General features: G+C 37.3%; 2 protein-coding genes across 2 annotated transcripts in view; one reads left to right on the forward strand and one right to left on the reverse strand.

The window, feature by feature from the left end:
* Positions 1 to 992, forward strand: part of LOC140155867 (ubiquitin carboxyl-terminal hydrolase 37-like) — a 31,568-nt gene extending 30,576 nt beyond the window's left edge. The window contains exon 18 of the mRNA XM_072178862.1: positions 80 to 992. Coding sequence (XP_072034963.1) covers positions 80 to 298 — 219 coding nt within the window. The 3' untranslated portion in view covers positions 299 to 992. The remainder of the gene's footprint in view (positions 1 to 79) is intronic.
* Positions 993 to 5,712: 4,720 nt separating this feature from the next.
* Positions 5,713 to 22,335, reverse strand: LOC140155870 (uncharacterized). Its single transcript, XM_072178864.1, has 4 exons — positions 22,229 to 22,335; positions 7,454 to 7,573; positions 6,568 to 6,639; positions 5,713 to 6,012 (listed from the first exon to the last, which is right to left on the reverse strand). The coding sequence occupies exons 1-4, from the start codon at positions 22,284 to 22,286 to the stop codon at positions 5,852 to 5,854; spliced, it is 411 nt and encodes a 136-aa protein (XP_072034965.1). The 5' UTR covers positions 22,287 to 22,335; the 3' UTR covers positions 5,713 to 5,851.
* Positions 22,336 to 23,021: the final 686 nt, after the last annotated feature.

The raw sequence follows: 23,021 nt of genomic DNA on the forward strand, positions 1-23,021 counted from the left end.
GCGGGTCAGTTTATACTCATTTCCACATCTGTTGTTTCTAGCTGTGGTTTTTAATCAGATTGTTCTCCTTAATCCACAGAATGGCAACATGCCTCATTCATATCGCCTTGTTAGTGTTGTGAACCACATTGGCACCTCATCCTCTGCGGGTCATTACGTCAGCGACGTCTACAACACAAAGAAGGACTCTTGGTTTAGTTATGATGATTCCGATGTACAAAAGATTCAGGAATCTGTAGTCCGTGAAGAGAGACAACGAAGTGGCTATATTTTCTTTTATGCAGTTAATTATGACTAGAGGAAAAGCAGCTGGAAACATGTTTCTTTGTTCTGTTTTGTTTTCATTTATATGAGTATTTATGTGGACATATTTGATTAAATGGTCATGAAAATGTAGGATGAGACAAAAAATTTGTGGTAAATAATGCATGACAGTGATCTTTATTGACCAAATAACTGGGCTATTTGTTGTTGGTACTCCCAAGAGGAAAGGCGATTTTAAATATTTAATAGTGTAAAAACAGTAATTCCAAAACCAAATTTTGTTGGAAAAAAATTGGAATTGGAAAACAATTTTAAAAACAGGAGTTCACTGTTTACAACCAATAAATAAATATTATTGACAAATGTTACAAATAATGGGAATTACCGTTTACTTAGGGAAGACATGCACATTTCTATTTTTAAAGAATAAAAAAATATGACAAAAAACACAAGCAGGTGATTATTTTTGTGGGGAGTGGGGTGGTTTCTGGAATAGCCCATTTAGTGTTAATGTTGATGACCAAACATACATACAAACACTCATAAATTTATGGAGGTTAAATGCTTCATTCACAATATAGTACCAGGGGTGTAAGCATGCAGGATTTCAGGCATTGTGATGTTTTAGGCAATTTGCTGTAATTGGATTGATTTTGACCAATTTCACACATATTACTTAAAAGCCGCTTTTTCCTGAAATTAATCCATGAATGATGCAGGTATATGACCCAATTGGGCTATTCAGATGTATTCCGCACCCCCCCTATGGAAGACATTAAAAAAATACAATTCCAGCTGGAATTGAGATGTGTCTAGAATTCCAGCAGTCATTTTTAGCAAAGATTCCAGCTGGAGGGTATGGAAGACATTGAGATTAGGTGAAACTCCGGCTGCTAAAATAAACGAAAAAACAAGAGTGGGGATTGTGAAAGGCCATGATGTGCCTATGGAAGACATTCACATTTCTTAATATTCCGGCTGGAAAATGGTCAAAAATGCTCCAATTCCAGCAGAATCTTCACTTATGATCACCATCTCGATTAACCTATGAAAGACATTTACTTGAATTCTGGCTCTATGGAAGACATTTACATTTACGTGAATTCGGCTGGCCATATTAGACATATTACCACAATTCCGGCAGTGTCTTCCATGGGGTTTTCCTGACATGTGAATTCGGCTGTCAATTTAGCCCCAAATTCGGAAGTGTCTTCCATGGAAGTGCGGAATACATCTGGAATAGCCCAACTTGAACAAGGTCCCATCCTCATAAAGTGGTTTTTAAGGTAATTTGATATCAGTGTTCTGTTGAATCCTTGGCTTGTTAGCTGTATTAATTTCATGTTAAGAAACTTGTTCCACTGTCCTTGTACTAATTGGAACACCCAGGCATGAGAATTTGTAGGTTTAACCTTGAATTCAGGCTTTTATTTTTTGTCCAAATTTCTGAACTTTCTTTTAATTTCAGCCTGTTTTTTGACCTTTTTAGCCTAATTTCATGTACTTTTTCAGGGTTTTTCAAACTTTGCAGGTTTTTTCTTGGTTGATAATTCTCATGCCTGGGAACACCCATACCGCATATGCTGCATTGCAGTACTAATAGACCTTGGGCCCATTTCACTAAACTGTACGAAGCTTCGTAAGTCTCATAAGAATCATTCGTAAGTTACGACAAGTCGTAAGATCCATTTCACTAAACTTAAATAGGAACCCTTTGTAAAGTTACGTCTAGTATTGGGTATTCATAACTTTACGAAGGGAAAAAAATTTAGTGAAATGGTCCCCAGGACTGTTAAACAGAGACTTGTCACTGTGTACCTGCTTGCTGAACCAGTGAAGTTGAGAAAAGCTGGTGGAGTATAGGATAACAGAAAAGAGACACATTGAACAGCATTGACCACAAGCCAGTGCCAGTGAAAACAGCCTGCATGTTTGTAAGCATGTAACACATGGACTGTAATTACGCTTCATATCAACGCAGCGCTTTGCATGGCCAACCAGGCTTTTAGCAAGTGCAGTGCCCAAATGTCCACCTGGCCTGTTCATTGTTTCTTTGAATTTGTTTAGTTCAGGTGTTGATGAAACCAGAAACTTATTGTATAACCGTTTTCGTTTGCTTCATCTATCTTCTTCCCCTATCTGTAATATTTGTGAAGCTGCATACCCATGGTTTCTTTTCCCTTCTTCCATGAATAATACCTCTGAAAACAAGAGAATAAGATTTAATTTATTATAAATTATGTTGAGTATAATATTCTTACTTTGAAAATTCCACAACTAAATGCAATGTAGGGGAAATACATGTACTATAAATTGCTTGATTTTAACCTCATCTTTCTTTCAAAGATAGATCTTTGCGAGTTATAATTTGTCAGTTTCTTAGATCAGCTAACAACATATCAGGGTAATTTGATCATTGAATGAAATCTTTGTCAAGATTTTTTTTTTCGAATTCAGATGCTCAAGAAAATGAAATTGTATTGTGCAAATTGATTGTATACCGAAGTAAACAGTATGAGGACTGGTGGTTTTCTTGAAAGTTTGTGAAGTAGTTAAGATACTCATTGTACATCTTTCATTGCATACCTTTTGAAGCACAATTGATATGTGATAATGTGTTGAAGACTTGAACTGTCTCATGCCTGTGTTAGAAATAAATCAACTCTCGAGTCTGAAAATTGATGAGAGCCTGCAGATTAAGATTGTTTTAATTGAACTGTTAAACGTGAATCTAATTTTCTTCATTACTATGCTTTGATGAATCCAAGTGTGTAAAAATATTGGATCCAATACATAATAATGATAAAATTGGATGCTTTACGCCCAATATTTATTGGTCTCGCTATGAGATTTTAAATATTGGACTCGACTATGTCTCGCCTAATAATTTAAAACTCATAGCTCAACCAATAAATATGGGCTCCATTGATCCAAATTTATATCAATGTGACTTTTGGCCTGTAGAGATTGCTGACATGTTGGCTTATTTCAAACACTGCTTATAAAATCTCTGGATTCATGTGTGTTATTGCAAGTAATATTATTGATAGTTGAATTAACTTACAAGATGTAACTCTCTCCCAAACCATGGATGGATGAATAAATGAAGGTTGAATAGTGGCATACCCAGAAATTATCGGCTGGGGATGACTTTGAAGGGGTACATTTTGACTAAAATGGTCCAAAAAAGCCTTAAAATATCATTGAAGCCAGCATCCCCTGGGAGAAGATGTTCCACGGGGGAAGCTGCCCCTGGCTATGCCACTGAGGTTGAATGACTCGCTATCTAATCTCTTTGATCAAAGACTGAGCATAGTCTCCTCTGAATATACGCAAATCTAAATTAATCAAGTTTTTGTTGAAAAAAATGACACATAATTTTTCTTGCATAATTATTTGTTTGTAATTATCATTAATTAAAACCCCTCACAGTTTTCAGTATAAGAGACGAAAGTAAACATATAATAACAGTTTTAATGTTTGAATGTTTTGGAGAAAACAAAATGTATGTAAATAAAAAAATGCCAGTGGTTAACATAATATTTTGTGTAAGACTTTTCCTGTATTTCTTGTGACTGTAGAACATGCATGTGTTTTGTTTATCTACTAAAGTACACCAGGCACAAAAGAAACTCGTCAGTTATATTCATCCTTGCTGTTCAATAACTTGATAATTTTGGATTATTCTGAAATATACATTTTGTTAATTGGACTTTGCTTTCTCATTTGACATCATGTTAGTGAAAAACGAACAAGAATTGACCAAGATATGCGCCTCCAAAGCCTCAAACCCCAAAATCAAAAGTTGCATTTTCAATGGGAACGCATCGTTGTATTGCACACGAGCACCGCGGGGCCAATCAATAAAGCACACAGTGTAACGTTAAAATTGCAACTTTTCATTTTGGGGTTTGAGAGTTTGGAGGCGCATATCTTGGTCAATTCTTGCTCAATGTTCACGAACAGGCTGTCATATGAGAAAGAAAAGTCCAATTTTACAAAATGTATATTTCAAAATAATCCAAAATTATCAAGTTATTAAACAGCAAGGATGAATATAACTGACGAGTTTCTTTTTGTGCCTGGTGTAGATCAAATAAAGTGTATGTTGTCATTTTTGTCTCCTTAGCGAGATAGATTAATATTTTAGAATCGAATTTCTACTGAAGATCAATTTTCAAGCAGTGAAGACTCGTTCAAGGAAAAAAAAATAGCATTAAATTTGAGCTATTTTCAGTAGATAGGAAAAACACATGGATTCAACATAATTGAGAAAAAAAAGAAAATGTTGCAACACTTAGAAATTTTAATTCGCTCTTTTGTAAGCACCACTATCAAATTCTAAAAACATTAATTTGAGCTATCTTCGGTAGATAGCAAATGCGCAAGAATTCAATATAATAGAAAAGGTTTGCTGCAAACACGTTTCATGAGCGGAAATACTGATTGAAATAATAATATTCTGACACGGGAAAAGCAAGTGTGTGGACAAAAAATGTTCAGTATAGTATAAATACAACATGTTTTGAGGGGTAGTAGTCAAAACTGCTGGTCCCAAGGTGTTGGATGATTTGAGTACTTCCCGATGCGTCAGTGGAGGAAAGTAACAGAAAGGGAACATGTTGTATTTGTTTTAATATATAGCTACAGAATTGAAACCGTTACGTTTCTCCATCTGTGTTGTTTTATTTGGTGTGTGTTGAATTCGTGTGTTTTTGCTATCAACTTCAGATAGCTCAAATTTAAATGCGTGTTGGTTGTCGTTTTTGTCTGCTGTCAATTTTATAGAATCATGTTACTGGTGCTATCTTCTGAAAATCAAATTCAAATTTCAAGTGTTGCAACATTTTGTTTTGGTTTAATTTTAAATTCATGTGTTTTCGGGTTTGTCTCTACTAAAGATAGCTCAAATAAAATGCATGTTGTCATTTTTGACTCCTGAGCGAGATAGATTAATATTCTAGAATCGAATTAGGCCTACTGAGCTATATCTACCTACTGAAAATCAAATCAAAATTTCAAGCAGAGAAGACTTGATTTAAATATGTTTATTTACTGCTTGCTCTATAAAAAATGTTTATTTTTGACCACAATATTGGGAATTTCTTTGTCTTTAGTAGATAGCACTACTAACACGGATCTAAAATAATAAGCTTTCTCGTTGAGGAGACAAAATGACACCATGCATTGATTTAATTTCAGTTATCTTCAGTAGATATGAAGAACACATGGATTTAACGTAGTTATACCAAAAAGTTTTTATTTTTCAAGTTTTCTGTTTTTATAGGGCGGCCGCGCTGGAAATGCTGTCTTGAGTAGATAGTGAAAAAAAAACTCAAACATCTGTATAGTACTATCAAGATTTACCACCAAATGACTTTCCTAACACGCGTTCTGCTAAATGAATTATTTACTGTATTGTCCATCATTGTAAACTGCAGTGGCCACCTGGTCGAAATGCTTTTCAACTACAATGATGAAGAAAGGCGAAAAGAACTAGTTTTACATGCCCTTGCATTTTATTAATCATGTGTTTTGCACCGTGAAGATCCACGATCCTCCTCCCCAATAGCTTTATCGTTTGTTATCATTTGGTAGGTTTTCGAATTTGCCCTTTCTTCAAAGCAGTTGCCGATTTTCTCGCATTAGCCTGTCGGGATAAATGGCCGCGATCTTTTACTGAGTCTTGTCTTGACCGACCCGGACGACGTATGCGTTCTCGACGTTCATACTGGATCTGAAGTTGTTCTAAAGGAGGTTAAAAATGAAAAAGACATTATTTGAGATATTCACATTAATTGATCTTGTGCGTGAATAAATATTGCGATACTCGATCAGCAATATGTGAAACTACAATGGCTAAATTTTGTAAAGTCGCCTAACGGGTGTCATCTCTTATACCGTAAAACCTCGTCTACAAGCATATAGCGTGTTTTTGATGAATGCTAAATTAATATGAAACAGCCGTAAATATGCCAATACAATAGATTGGTTTTACAATAGTACTTGTTTGTATACGCATGTATCTGTAATTTATTTGCTCAAACCCCATAATGTTATAATGTTGTCGATGGATGGCGCCTGGATTAATTTAGCTTTAATCCAAAGCACTCTGTATGCTTGTAGACGAGGTTTTACGGTATATTTGATGTGTTCCCAAACCATGTACAGTATTGGCGTACACATGCCCCCCCCATAAACACGAGTCAAAATTTGATAAATTCCATAAAACTACCAAAAACCGACAGGTGCACATCAGTCCTGGACGTGAGAATTATATGAAGAGTTGTGATAAAATCTTACTCATGAAGTCTTGATCTTTACGCATCCGTTTCACCATTGGCGTGTACGGTTTGGGGGTGCCGTCTTCATTTCCTAAAAAGTAGAATATAGAAAAGTGATAGGGTTAGGAAGATTTTACACATGAGTGGCAGAATAATCGGATATAGTTGACACAATTACCCGCACAATTAACAAGTCAATACGTTTGTGTGCTTGTATTACATTCTGGTCCGGCATCTCACAATACTCTCATCGTGTGTGCCGTATTCCCGTCCGTCGGTCCGAGATATATAACACTGCCGTAATACGTTGAATGCATTTTTTTCAGACAAAAAGGACACAACTTATATTTCCCAGTGCAATATGTAAATTTTCATAATTTTTCACCGTCACAAATTATTTATTTATTTATTTAAATCCTACATGTTATTTATTTTACTTGGCCTTATACCATGCAGACAAGGCCTTGATAAGATGCCCACACTGCAAAAACAGAAAAAAAAAGCTCAGGAGTAGAGACTGTTATATTAGATAATTTTGAGCCAAAGGCATTAAAATAGGATATCTCATGCTAATGACCCCCTTTAAAAAAAATTTAAAAAAACAACAAATAATAAACGAGACAAGCAGAAAAGGTTATCCTACATAACCCGCGAATCGAACCCAGGACCTCAGGTTTAGGCTACAATATGTGTGCCTTGATTACTTGGCCACGGGAGCTTCGTGATTAGGTCTTTTGAAATTCGAACCTATAAGCGTTATAACTTTTGCGGGGAGGAGATAAGTTTAAGTACAATTTTATGAACACGATCTGGATGTTTACAATTTATACAAAATTCTAGAACCCACAGAGTTACTAATAATTCCCCTGAACCATGTTCGTGTTCCTTACCACCATTATACTTACTTTCAATGAGAATTGGGATGTAAGTAATCTTTGGCTGTACCAGCCTGGCAGCATTTCGTCGAGGATGTTGATCAGGTAAATTTTGTAAGTTGCCATCCTCGTCGGCTAGATCCAAAATAGCTGAACGATGACAAATACAATAGTATAAATATATGCAAATGACATCATTGTACTATATAATATGTGACAGAAGAAGGTGCCTACAAAAGACCGAAATTCTATCTAGAACAACATGAATGCACGGAGTGGTGGAATCCCTATTATACACCTCTCTTTACATGCACTGTTTGAACAGGGGGTAAACTATTATGGGGTCATAATTATTAGGATACACAGTTTTTAGGTTGGGTAAACTTTGCCTAACATTGGATTAATACACGAGTTTAATAAAAGTGACGTTACAGCCTGGCTAAGGCATTTTGTTTGAGCCTGGTCCCATCAGGACCCATACGTGTCTCCACACGGAGCAACCGTTTAAACAAACAAACAAACCCTTTTTGTCTCGCGGGAAAATCAGGTTTACCTATTGGTGCAACCAACACCACAGAATGTATAGTGTATCCTATTTTTTTAAACTTAATTCTGGATAAGTTTACCCAACAGGGCTGTTCGGATCACCCATATAGGCCGGTATAGTGATCTCAGCGAAAAATTGGTTGTTGTTTTTTCAAAAAAATTGTGTACAAATTTCCTAAAAGTGAAGGATAAGTCATTATAATGAAAAATTTGGCAAAAAATAAGGAAAATAGCAGTATTGAAAAAAATTGAAGCTAGTTTTTATACTTAAGTAGAGAAATAACAGATTCAGGTAAAATGGCCTATTTTCGTCTTTAATACACGGCTTCACATTATATAACACTAACAAAAGTGTCAAATTCAGAATTGTGATCATTTTTAAGATCCTCCGGATGAGCAAATAACTGAATGTGCCTTTAATCAGCGTTGTTTAAACTTTTAAACAATATTTTAACAGTAAACTAAACCTGACCTCCTGATTCATATTCGTTTTCAATCAGACAGTAATCATCGTTTATAAGCCCAATCCCTTAAAGCCATAATGTTAGATCTTATAAGAAAATTTTTTTTTTCAAACCTGATTGCACCTAAATGGAATCGGCCAAATTTGTTGTCTCCCATCAACAGAGCAAAGTTCGACAAAAGTCATAATCTTCTTATTCTGACTATGTCTGTTGTCGTCCTGGTAATGTTTTTTTAGTATCAGATCAGTGGAACGATTTGGAAATTTTGGCCACTGAATCGGTGACTCAGTACATCCCCCCTTTGAATTTTAACAATGAAATAGCAAATTTACGTGCGCTACGCGCGCACTTTATCAAATTTTCGTGCGCTTTTCCTGGTAAAGGAATTCTGGGGACAGCTTGGAATAAACTTGGGTTACATTGTGGGGGTGGTTGTCTTGAATGCGATGAGCCAGGGGTAGCAATCATTTTGCCATGCTCAGGTACCAGCAAAATTTCAGTATTTCTCGACATCCCCCCCCCCCCCTGAGAAAATGGTCTAGCGACGGCCCTGATGTGCTTCCATAGAACTGCAAGTTATTAAATGGCCAAAATAACCAGGATTTATTTCACTTTACCTTGTTATTATTGAAATGGACAGTAATCCTTCCCATTAGTTATAGAGGTTATCCACTTTACTCGTGTGACTTCTAACAAAAGGCGCTGGTTCCCGTAGTATTCTTCATTTAAAACATTTTAATGCACGACCTCGGAGTTACCTGCATGACTTTGGCGGGCTATTTTGAAACAGTCATGGTTGCACATGCAGGTACTTCTTTTGAACGTCCTAAACAAGGTATAGCAGTCGCTGATATGATATGCAGCTTATAGAACTCGGATAACCTCTATTATTAATATTATTTCAACATTTTGAGTAAAGAAAAACAAAAGTAAACTTTTACGGAAAAGTACATTATGGCTTTAATTCTCCCACTTCTATAACCCTGACCTCGTGCTCCTCTGTAATTCGCCTTAAAGCTCCTTAGGCATACGCAACTGAAGAGTCTCCAGTAGAGCTTTAAGTTCACGTTCAGCTACACTTTATTCAACTGGTTCCTCTACATCTGCTAAATAATCTCACACTGTATACAGGTATGACAAATAATTAATTGTGATTCATCTTCTTTTGTGATCATAATAATTATTGTGAAATGACACTTAAATCTCGTAAATGGAGAAATAGCCAAAAATCTTTCCGGGTGTGATTTTTTTTTACAATTTGGGTTTGTTGCGAATATGTGATGTATTACCGTATAATGTTTAAAATGTTGTCTGTTAGTTTCAGACCGGAATATAACTGGCATCTTGTATTTTTTTGAGACATTTTCAAGGTAAATTCCTACTCTCAAAATCATATTTTTAAAGGCTGATATATCAATTTCCAATTTTATAATAGGGGCCTACCATAACCTACGAACTCAGTATCTTCGCTTAGGAATGTCCGATTTCATTGGGGAAAACGGCGTCATGGTGGAGCAAACTCAATATTTCTATAAAAAGCTCAAAATTGATAACCTGCCCAACAGTGTCTCCTTTTGACATGGCACGTCACGATTGCATTTGTCAACTAAACTTCGATATGTTCATATATTTCATCCCCGGGATTTCATCGAAGTTGTGTGAATATCAATTTACCAACCACACAATCTCCGTAAACTGCTCACAAAACGTATCGTTTAAATAATGCATAGAAGAGATGTCGTTATTTTTAAAAACATGTATTGAGTAAATTGATAAATTCACTGGATGCAGCATATGCAGATATCTTTTTTAGCAAAGTTATAGATCATTCTTATAATTGACACTTTCCTGCAGTTGGTGGTGACATCGCGTACACAGCCGTTTCGCGCATCCAGTTGCCCACCAGATGTCACGACATCCGGTGGGCAACTAGGTGCACCACTAGTTGCCCACCGGTTGCGGCAACATCTAGTGGGCAACTGGATACAGCTGCACCAGGTGGACATGAGGATGTGGTGACATCTGGTGGCCTACCTGATGTGGACAACAGGTATGCTGACAGATGTTCACACGTAGTTGGAATTCAGATGTAGACATCTGTTAGCATTATGATTGCATACATGCGATTGCACTGCAGATGTAGACATACTGTGCACATCTACATGCAGTCATCAAAAATATTTTTGGCATGATTTATATTTTTTAAGTTTTTGGCCGATTTAATTTTCAGATGGCTCCTGTGGTGGTTCCCATTTTCTTTTCTTTTCTAACTCTGATCTGTGTTGTTTGGATAGTACGTATATGCGTTGGTGGATCTTTGTTTTCATGGGTTTTGTTATTTTGAATGTTACAAATTATTTTTTTAACAAATTAATCTACTTTTTGATGGTTTCCACTTTCCATTCGTGGTTCGCGGTTTTATTGGCTCCAAGTTGTTTAGCTATTACTAATGCATTGCTTGATCTTTGTTTTCATGGATTTTTGTTATTTTGGATGTTGCAAATTTTTTTTTATCAATAATGATACTTTTTGACGGTTTCCACGTTTCAGTAGCGGTTCCCAGTGTTATTGGCTCCGTGTTGTTTAGCTGGTGCTATAATGCGTTGCTTCAAGATTTTTTTTCATGAATTTTGTTATTTTCGATGTTGCAAATTATTTTTGGAACAAAATTTTTTTCTTTTTGATGGTTTCCACGTTCCAGTGGTGGTTCCCGGTGTTATTGGCTCCATGTTGTTTAACTGGTATATGCCTACTAATGCATAATTGCTAGATCTTTGTTTTAATGGATTTTGTTATTCTCGATGTTGCAAATTATTTTTTTGAACAAATATTAATAATATAGGAGTGGTTCCCAGTGTTGTTGGCTCCATGTTTTTCAGCTGGTAGGCCTACTAACGCATTGATTGATCTTTGTTTTCATGGATTGTTATTTTGGAAATTTTAATAATTTTTGATGGTTTCCGCTCTCCAAGTCTCCAGGGGTGGTTCCCAGTGTTATAAAAGCTATATGTTGTTTAGCTAGGGGCTATCATTTTGTTTGGAAGGGGGTCTCAAATATACAGAGGGGTCGTAAATTTTTGGAAAGTAAAATAGGGGCGTCATACAATTTTTGATGACGAAAATGTAGGGAGTCACAAGATGACCACAGATAGTTTAACGGCTGTGCAATTATGTTGAGCCAAAAATCGCTTGCCTCCCCCTCTCGGCCCGCCAAAAATCGCTTGCCCCCCCCCTCTTGGCATGCCAAAACATTTTTGCCCCCCCTTGCATGCCAAATCCCAAATCCCCATCCCAAATTGCAAACTTTAAATGGTCTAGATGTATGTTGCGAGCGCAGCCTCTCCTCTCCTCTGCGATTTGCCGACGATGGAACGATTTTGCTGACAGATTTGACAAGGGAGGTCTCAGCCCCCCCTGGATCTCCCTCTTTTCTCCCCTCTAGCTGCGGCCATGAGGCCTATTGTTAAAAAAAATGATTTTAGTAAATTAATTATTTCTACATGTAATCCTCGAACAGCTACAGAGTGCATCTTATTGTAATGCATAGATAAAGGATGTTATGAACAGATATGCCTAATCCTACTATTGCCACAAAATGAAAATGCTGCTATATGTGTGTATCATGTTGAAAATAGGTCAAGAAATGTCACATTTTTAACTAACATTCCACGACAATAACAATGTATACTTTACAGTGTGGTCAAAAACAACTTTACCCAATTTCATAGGTTGATTTCTCACAGTTTTTAAAAATCCTTTTCATGTTTTTTCTGTGTTACCTAGGTAACAAAACATCTTCTTAGATGGTGCAATCCTATCCTTATTTGAATTGTTTTATCAAAACGAACAATTTGCTTAATCAGGAAGCTCCCTTGGCCCAGTGGTTAAGGCACAGGTCCCGTAAACCTAAGGTCGTGGGTTCGATCCCGGCCGATATCACCTTTTCTACCTGGTAAAAAAATTATGTTTATTTATGAGCATTCTCATCACAATGACCAGAAACTCAAGTTTAATATTTGACATGTCAATTAATTGTCATCTTGTCAAAAATGACCCAACGTATCAAATAGACCTATGACCAAAAAAAAAAAATTTAGAATAATTCTTGCCAGAGGGGAACATAACCATGATAACAGAATCTTGTCAAAGTAAAATGGATGATCTTGTCAAGTAATAAGGTCAACATCTTGTTAATTTGAATACTTGTTGAAATAAAACGGACATTATAATAAGATTGTTTTTTGTTGTTGTTGGCATCGGTCAGTCTTCGCAGACTATGGAGTAGCGTTGTCTGAGGTGGTTGAAAAGCATCGTCTTGTGTGGCTGAATAGACCAATGGCAGATTTTATTGCAGACCTGACATATGAAGACTGGTGCATCTGGTAGGGTTGGTTTGAATGTTTCTCACTGACTGGCTTTGCACCTTGCTCGTTTGTCATCATCATGATCATCAGCATTCTGGTCTTCTCCCCTTTTCAGGCCATCAGAGAGATGTTGCTTTCAAGTTTTTCCGATCCCGACACTACCAATAGATTCCCAGGTGACCTAGTTCATGCCAAGTGCTTATCCTTGAAGCGGAGTAGCGATCGACCCTTTCTTCTGTGTCCTGATGACAGTTCTCAGTAGAGGAGATCCTTGGGAATGCGACCATCTTCCATTCGACTCACATGTCCTAGCCTTCGAAGGCGCATTGATGGGATACCCGCCTTGGGCATGACTTCATTGTTTGTGACCTTCAAGAATGCGGTGTAGACATCTCAAGTGAAAAACTTGCAGCTTCCGTTCTTCTAGGTCGTCCATGATTCACTACCATACAGGAGCGTGCTGATTACACATGCCTTGTAGACCTCCATTTTTATTGTATTGGTGAGCTGTTCTCCCATACTTTCTTAGATAACCTGGAGAGAGTAGAGACCTCCTTGCCGATCCTTGCCGATGGTGGAGCTATTATCCCATGGCGATATTGGTCCGATGGTGGCCCGATGTATGTTCAATAATGGCCCAATATCATTTGCTCATGGGCCCAAGATTGGGCTTGGACCAAATATTGGGCCTATATTGGACCAACTTAGACTGCCACTGTGATGCCAATATGAAGATTACAGATGGGCAGCAAAATAATGCCGATGCCAAGATTCGCGTTCGAAAACCAACGTTGGGCCAATATATGCATGTTATCCCATGACTGGAGTCTTCTTCAGACTTATGGTTAAGCTGAAGAGGTCGCAGGCCGATGCGAAATGATCCATCAGTTTCTGTAGCTCAACTTCAGAGTGGGCAGCTATCGCAGCATCATCAGCAAATAGCATGTCTCTAATCAGTACTTCCCTTATTTTGGTCTTGGCCTTCAGGCGTGCAATGTTAAAGAGTTTACCGTCAGATCGTGAGTGAAGGTACACTCCCTCTGTGGTTGACTTGAAGCGGTGCTTGAGTAGTTGGAAAGAAAATGCCAAACAGTGTTGGTGCGAGTACGCAGCCTTGCTTTACTCCACTTTTGACACCAAATTCTTCAGACATTGAGCCATCAAACTGGACAGTATACTCATCATCCCATCATGGAAAGAACGAGTTATGCTGAGTAGTTTGGGTGGACAGCCAATCTGAGGAAGCATCTTGAATAGACCATCCCTGCTAACAAGAACAAACGCCTTGGTCAAATCAATGAATGCCAGGTAAAGGGGTTGTTGCTGCTCTCTGCATTTTTCTTGCAGTTGCCGTAGCGAGACGATCATGTCAATTGTTGATCTCTTGGAGCGGAACCCGCACTGTGATTGTTGGTTCACAGCAAAATCACGAATGACCTATTCCAATTGAGGAAATATGATGGATGAAAATCAACCTAGAGAGCAGGCAGGCTTCAGAGAGGGCTTTTCAACAACTGATCATCTACATGCTTTGAACCAACTGATTGAGAAAGCAAATGAGTATCAGCTGAAGCTTTGTATTGGCTATATAGATTACGAGAAAGCTTTTGATTCGGTGGAACACTGTGACTTATTTGCAGCCTTAAGAAGGATTGGAGTCAATGAAGGGTATGTTAAGATTCTGGAGGACATTTACACAAACGCCACAGCTACAATCCACATAGATAAGGATGTCTCCAAGCCTATCCACATAAAGAGGGGAGTACGGCAAGGGGACACAATCTCTCCAAAAATATTCACAGCTGCCATGGAACAAATTTTCAAACAACTAGATTTAGACGAAAGAGGTATCAACATCGATGGAGAATGGTTAACTGACCTGAGGTTTGCAGATGATGTAGCCCTTACATCACCATCAGTAAAAGACTTGGAAGTTCAGCTAAATAGTTTGAACACTGAGAGCAGGAAAATTGGATTAAAAATACACAAAGGGAAAACGAAATACATGACCAACTTTGACACTACAGAGTCCATTGAAATTGACAATGAACCGATTGAGAAAGTAGATAGTTACAAGTATCTGGGCAAGACAGTCAAAATTGAGGACAACACAAGAGAGGAAGTCTTACTGAGAATCAAGGCTGGTACAAAGACATCCTTTGTGATAAAAAGCTACCAATGACATTGAGGAGGCGCATGTACGATCAATGTGTGTTACCCACCATGACCTATACGGCGCTGAAACCTGGTCGACAACTAAAGATCTGGAACATAAACTCACCACGACACAACGAGCCATGGAAAGACGTATGCTGAACATAACTATACGCGACAAAATCAGAAACAGTGACATAAGAAATAAAACTGGAGTCAAAGACATCATGGAAAGGATCGGTGAAGCAAAATGGAGATGGGCAGGACATGTGGCAAGAAAAAACGACAACAGATGGACAAAAAGAGTCACCGAGTGGCAACCAAGAACAGGAAAGCGTAGTAAGAGGAAGGCAAAGACGAAGATGGCGAGACGACTTAACAGCATATAGAGGCACCACATGGGCAAGGGATGCGCAAGACAGACAGAAATGGAAGATTCTTGAAGAGGGCTTCATACTACAGAGGATGAAACAGCCTAGGTGAGGTGAGGTGAGGTGATGGAAAGAGCCACCAAATGTCCATTTAGGGAGTGGTAAAATCCAAATTTTACACCGAATTTGAGCTGTTTTTTGTTTTGTTTTGGGTTTGTTTTTTTGTCTCATACATGCGCATATTTGTGGGGCTTTGGGGGCGTGAGCATGGCGGCAAAAAAGAAGGGGCGTTGGAAGAAGGAGCGGTAAAAAAGAATCATTAAACAAAAAAGGGTGTAGAAATTATGAAAAATGTTTTACAAATTTGAACTATACATACAATTTTGTGCTTTTAGCTCGCTAATGCCTATAACCCCCCCCTTTTTTTTTTTTTTTTTTTTGCTCTTCACTTTTTCAAAACCAAAAAAAAAATGGGTCAACCTTTTCGGGCTGTTGATGAAGCGGGCGGCAAAGTTTATCTTTTCCGCAGCCCCCCGGGTAGGATCGGCCGCGGAACGCCACTAAAATATGCATAGGTCTAAATTTCAGAAAATGCAAACGTATGGATGCCATTAATATTATTTCAGCTGCCCACCCAGTAAATTATTTTCCCTAATCGCCCACCCAATAAATTATCCTTATTTACCTATTTACCTCCCTGCTTGCCCCCCTAGCCTGCCAAAAACGTTTGTCCCTCCCCTACCGACCTGTCAATCCCCCCCCCCCCATTCCCCTGCCAAAATATCTTGGCCCCCACCCATAGTGCACCACCCCGGGGTAGGCCTATACATAATTATTGCACTAATACATGCATTACTTTAAAGCATAAAAATGCTTAAAGGCCCATTCATTGATTTGCTCATCCGTATGATCGTAAAAATTATCAAAATTCAAATCTTGGTACCTTTGTCATTGCCCACAGTCATTGCCATAGATGTACTAACATAGCCTGTTAGTGGTTCAGCCGAAAGCCGTGTAGGCCTACTTTTTTTAAAATATAGCTACATGTATTTGAATGAGGCTTCAATTTCGTTGATGACATTTCGGTTCTAAGAACTTGGAAACTTTTCTGATGAGCGTTTTGATCTTGTTCCTCTTTTAGACTTATTTTTTACCAAATCTGTGGATTTTAAACACATTACCATGGCACAGCGTCATCATCCCTATATCTTCATGTCAAAAATTGCCGTGATAGTACGGCGAATCCCAGAGGATGATTTAAGGAAGCCCCATCATGTACTGCAAACGTGTTATCACTAGAGTTTCAACTGCCACTTTACTTTTCAAATCCCATTGAATTCTGTGTAAAAGATGTTGTTTAAGAATTGTGCGTGTGTCATTATTACTTGGTCGATTTCTCAGAACAGAAGTGATGTATGCATAAAGGATAATTCACACCTTTTGTAGGTAACATAAAATGTGAATTCGACTAGTATTTTGAATGCGTTTTTATTGTAAATATATCAGTCCAAATTCAAATTTAACCATGCCCGTCAATGCAATGTGCGAGCAGTGGTGTCATGTTCACTCACACAGCTGTGCTAACCGCAAGTCAACACAGTGGCGTGGTGGGAAGTGCTTAAATCATCCTCTGGGCGAATCCTCTCGTTTTTCAATAGCTACGCATGGCGGTTTTGTTCGAGATAGGCCGAGCGACTCGGGCTAAGCATCATACGACTTATCATATGAGATGCCACCAAGTTTCTATTCTACATATTATTACGATTTGCGTACATGCTCTAGTACCACATGTAGTGTTGCTATTACAAGGAAATTCGATTTGTTTTCAGGTAAAACCCAGGTTTTGTTTTTAATACACTAACTTGAAATCAAATACACTAATTAGCGGCCATTGTTGTTGGCTCTGGAAATATTTTTACTTTTTAAATCGCAGGTTGAAATTGTGATATATTTCATTTTGAGAATTACAATTATATAAAGGAACACATTTAGCCCATTCACCTAAGATCCAGGTCAATCACACGTCTATGTCACAATGCATATGTAAACTTTCTTTATCTGTGTCAACAATAGAATATATCACCAACGGAGTATGGAGCTGTATGGAAACAAGATATTCCTGAAAAAAATTGGTGTCAGTTCCAATAATGTAATTATTATTTTAATGTAATGTTAATGTAAAGTTTTGCACTGCAGCACTCACAAGAACATTTAGTGGTAGTTCATTTATCATTAAATAGGCCTAATTATACACTTACATAGGCCTACGTGTTTTGGCGCAATGTCAGCCTTCTATTCTTCAATTTTTTTCACAGGAGGAAGATGGCAAATTTCATCATTCGATATCAGCAAAGTATCAGGCCCTTAAAACTCCTATACCAGCGCAATACAAAAAGATTTTTGTTTAATTAAAGGAGTATTTCGTGATCCTAGCATCCTCTATTTACGTCATTTTTCATTAGATATCCACGAAAAAAACCTATTCCCAAAATTTCAGTTGATTCCGATTTTGCGTTCGCGAGTTATGCATGATTATGTGTATGTGTTGTAATTTCGTTCTGGTGCACCAGAACGAAATTCAAATTTCACGATATCTTTGCTAAACGAATTAATCTGCAAAGAAATATTTTGTACATAAACATTATGTAGCCAGAGGTTTCCAGTGATATGAAAATCTCAACTTTTTTTTTTTTTTTTGGGGGGATGAGGCTGTTGATCACGAAATGCCCCTTTAACACTGGATGTTTTTATAAAAAATATTGTATGTGATGAAGAAGGGGCTGGTGGTTTATTTGTATAAAGGTCAAAATAGGATTCGGATTGGGTCAGGACTCTTGTTTCGTCATCTTCCTTCATCCAAGACCCACAGTCTTGATTTTGAAATGGAGCCTTGATCTTTGGTTCGAGTTGTATTTTTTCCTGAATGTATTTTAATGCTTTCTCTCCCCCACCAGCTCCAAGTACAGATATACCGGGCATCTTATTTTAAGCTTATTGTTAATTTTGCACCTTCAAACATACAAACGATCTCAAAAGTTAGGTCTTTATAGTAGGAAACTTTCTTTAGCGAAGGCACCATGTCAACAATGCCTAGAAAAGTTGCTTTTTGCCTTGTAAAAGTACGTAATTTTTCGCCATTTCCTGGTATCAGCATGGAAGCAGGTCGATTCGGACCCAAACCAATTCGTCCACAGTTGCCTTGGCCATATGCCAATTCATGCATTTGGCCCCAAGCTAAGTCAGCCACAAACCAATTCGATATTGACCAAAAGGGATAAACGATTTAATATGGTCAATTTTGTTTTATTTCGTGTTTAGAAAATATATCATAAGCTTTAAAATGAAAAATCATTTGACTCCAAACGATATCCAGAAGTAAAAAACAAGGGGGTTAAGTGTACAACGTACAAAAAAGTGACTATATCTCATTAACCGATGATCCTACAGATATGCGACCACTGACTTTTCTGTTCCTTTTTGACATATGGCACGACTCTCTAGGATATTTGGTTACAAATTTTAAAAAAAGTGACTATATCTTATCAACCGATATGCGGATGCGACCACTGACTTTTTTTGTTCCTTATGACCAAGGGAAAAGTTTGACATATCTCACGACTCTGTAGGAAATGATGTACATCATCATCATCATACATCATCATTTTATTTTCATTCAAATCGACATACAAAATACAAAAAAAAAAATTGAATGAGGAGATGCTCAAAAGGCCTGAAGCGAGCACCCCCTGGCCTTACGCTACAACATACAATATATTACACAAGGTTAACAAATACAAGAAAAAAGAAAGAGGAGAAGAACATGCAAAGAAAGAACCAATATAAATATTTATAACATTTCATATAGACATTCTACAGTTCACAGAAGAAATTGATAGTTGGGGTGGAGATGGGTGGGGATGGGCGAGGTCATTAAATAATGCCTAAATATTAGATATAATTTTTTATTAGACTTTTCTTTATTTGTAACTTAAACTTGTTTACTGATTTTGCCATCTTTATATATTTCCCGGGATATATTTATCAGTAATATTCCATTTCCTAGGACCGGCAGCTCACCGGAAGCCCGTGTTGTGAGGGCCACAAACTGCGGCTACGCACAGATACGCGAACGCTGACTTTTTTTGTTCTTTATGACCAGAGGAAAAGTTCGACATATCACACGACTCTTTAGGATATTTGGTTTAAAAGATAGAGGATTAAGTGCACAAAGTACAACGAATTGGTTTGTGACCGAATGCAAGACATCAAGGCATCTAAATATACAGATTTGGTGTAAAAAACAACGGTTATGGAGAAAATCACGAAATAGTTAAATTTGGCCAACTTTTTTGTACATCAATATACAGGGTTCGAATTAGCATGTGGGCGAATTGGTTTGGGGCTGAATTGACGAATAGTATTGATATCGATATTGATATTTTTACAGATCACGTGATATTTCGATATGATGATTCGAATTGTCACGTGATCGTCAAACCTGTAGGAGAAGGTGTCAGTTCTGCAGGAACTGACACAAAAATATTTATAATATAGGGTGTTGACATTGTGCATGGCATCAGAAGGGAGCGAAAATATATGTTTCACTTTTTTAAAAACTATATATGTATAGCTTTTATCAACATTGCACCTGCAAAGTTTCAGGTTCGAATTCCTAAAAATAATGGAGTTAGACTAATTTTTTACCAAATCTGTGGATTTTAAACACGTTACCATGGCAACAGAAGATAGCGAAAATATATGTTTCACTTTATTTTACTATATATGGTTAGCTTTTATCAACCTTGACACACCGGCAAAATTTCAGGTTCGAGGTTCTAAAAATAACGGAGTTAGACTCATTTTTACCAAATCTGTGGATTTTAAACACGTTACCATGGCAACAGAAGATATCGAAAATATATGTTTCACTTTATTTTACTATATATGGTTAGTTTTTATCAACCTTGACACACCTGCAAAGTTTCAGGTTCGAGTTTCTAAAAATAATGGAGTTAGACTTATTTAAAACCTTTTTTCCCATTGATTTTCATCACTCTGTGGATTTTAAACACGTTACCATGGCAACAGGAAATCACGAAAACATGTGTTTCACTTTATTCTACTGTTTATGGTTAGATTTTATCAACCTTGACATATTTGCAAAGTTTCAGGTTCGAATTCCTAAAAATAATGGAGTTAGACTCATTTTTTACCAAATCTGTTGATTTTAAATGCGTTACCATGGCAACAGAAGCTAGCGAAAATATGTTTCACTTTATTTTACTATATATGGTTAGCTTTTATCAACCTTGACACACCTGCAAAGTTTCAGGTTCCAGGTTCTAAAAATAACGGAGTTAGACTAATTTTTTACCAAATCTGTGGATTTTAAACACGTTACCATGGCAACAGAAGATAGCGTAAATATATGTTTCACTTTATTTTACTATATATGGTTAGCTTTTATCAACCTTGACACACCTGCAAAGTTTCAGGTTCGAGTTTTTAAAAATAACGGAGTTAGACTTAATTTTTTACCAACTCTGTGGATTTTAAACACGTTACCATGGCAACAGGAAATCACGAAAATATATGTTTCACTTTATTTTACTATATATGGTTAGCTTTTATCAACCTTGACACACCTACAAAGTTTCAGGTTCGAGTTTCTTAAAATAACGAAGTTAGACTCATTTTTTACCAGATCTGTGGATTTTAAACACGTTACCATGGCAACAGAAGATAGCGAAAATATATGTTTCACTTTATTTTAGTATATATGGTTAGCTTTTATCAACCTTGACACACCGGCAACATTTCAGGTTCGAGTTTCTTAAAATAACGAAGTTAGACTCATTTTTTACCAAATCTGTGGATTTTAAACACGTTACCATGGCAACAGAAGATAGCGAAAATATATGTTTCACTTTATTTTACTATATATGGTTAGCTTTTATCAACCTTGACACACCTGCAAAGTTTCAGGTTCGAGGTTCTAAAAATAACGGAGTTAGACTCATTTTTTACCAAATCTGTGGATTTTAAACACGTTACCATGGCAACAGAAGATAGTGAAAATATAAGATCCACTTTATGTTACTTTATATGGTAAGTTTTTATCAACCTTGATATATCTGCAAAGTTTCAGATCCAAGATTAAAAAATAATGGAGTTAGACTTATTTAAAACCTTTTTCCCATTGATTTTCATCAAAATCACAAAAATCATGGTTTTTGACGTTTTAGCTAAGATTTTGGTCACGTGACTTGTAAATGAGAATTGGTATGCCCAAATATGGCATCATTGTTGTGTTACCTTTCCAAATAACCACAACAACCAGGCCACCTAATGTATGCAAACAGCACACAACATGATGCACACTTTTGGTGGTCCGCTTGATTTCCAATACTAGCAGTCCACCACATATTGACATCTAGTGTCACACCAGATGTCAACATCTGGTTGTCAACTGGATGTGCCTAAACCGGAGTGACACTGGATGTCACATCCAGTGGACCACCAGTGGGCGCCCGGTGGTCCACTGGATGCGCGAAATGCCTGTGTAGTGGATGAGAGCCGAAACAGTTCCTAATCCTGGATCTTGACGTCTCTTTCATCGTGTGTAACGATACTTTAGGGAGCGATCGTTATTTACGACAGGGGGGAATGGGCATTTTGAGGGGGAACCCGATTTTGTTTTGGATCTTAATAAGGGGGGAAAGCGAAATTTTTGGTTGAACCAGGAGGGGGGAATGTTAAGTTTCAAATGGAGAAATTCGGGAAAACAAGGGGGAATCCAAAAATTTTGAGCGGACGCGAGGGGGGAACGCGATTTTGTTGTCGATATTTTTTCCAAAACGCCCATCCCCCTGCCGTAAATAACGATCGGTCCCTTATGTGACTTACCGTTTTCATCAGTAATTTGTAACGTCTTTCTGAGGTAATCCAGAAGGTTTATTACCATGCAGTCGCTATTGGCTACGATAAATTTGTTACCTATTGGAAGGAATATCCAATGCAATACAATGATCAGGCTTAATTAGCAAAGGCTGTTTAATATTAGCTAATATTATCCCGGGTGAATTCTCAAAATGGTCTACCAAATATCGTTATGATATTGTTTTATTAAAGAATGGAAAGAATCTGAAAGATAAGGGATTTCGCCTATACTTTCGCAAATATTGGCCAAATAATTATTGAAATTAACTTTTATTCCGAACAATAGGTAATTTGAACTATAACTTTCCATTGCAAAATAATTTGCCTATCAGGACGCTGGTAGAAAGGTGACTTTTAGACCACCCGAGCTATATAAGGTACAAATTGCAAATTTATCATATTAAACTTTCGCAACAAGGTTAAACATGTTTTCAACTGCACAAACATACCTTTTATTCCATCGAACATGCTTTATTTTGTTCCAAAATTCATGTTTTTATTGCTATTTTTGATGTAAAAGAGCTGGTAACAAACAAGTGATGCCAGCTCCGAAGTTTTCGCGTAGCACGAGCGCTTGATGTACGCTCGTTTTGACGGTAATTTACGCTAGCGTATCATGCAGTTTCAAGCGCGTTTGACATCGTTTTACTGCGTGACACAATTCTGCATTTATTCAAGATGGCGAATTTCTCGAAAAACGTAATGTATTTTACCCCGTAATTTCCCTCATTACTCAAAACCCTGCCCTCTTTCACAACAT

This window comes from Amphiura filiformis, chromosome 6 (assembly GCF_039555335.1).
Source record: "Amphiura filiformis chromosome 6, Afil_fr2py, whole genome shotgun sequence".
NCBI classification, from domain to species: domain Eukaryota; kingdom Metazoa; phylum Echinodermata; class Ophiuroidea; order Amphilepidida; family Amphiuridae; genus Amphiura; species Amphiura filiformis.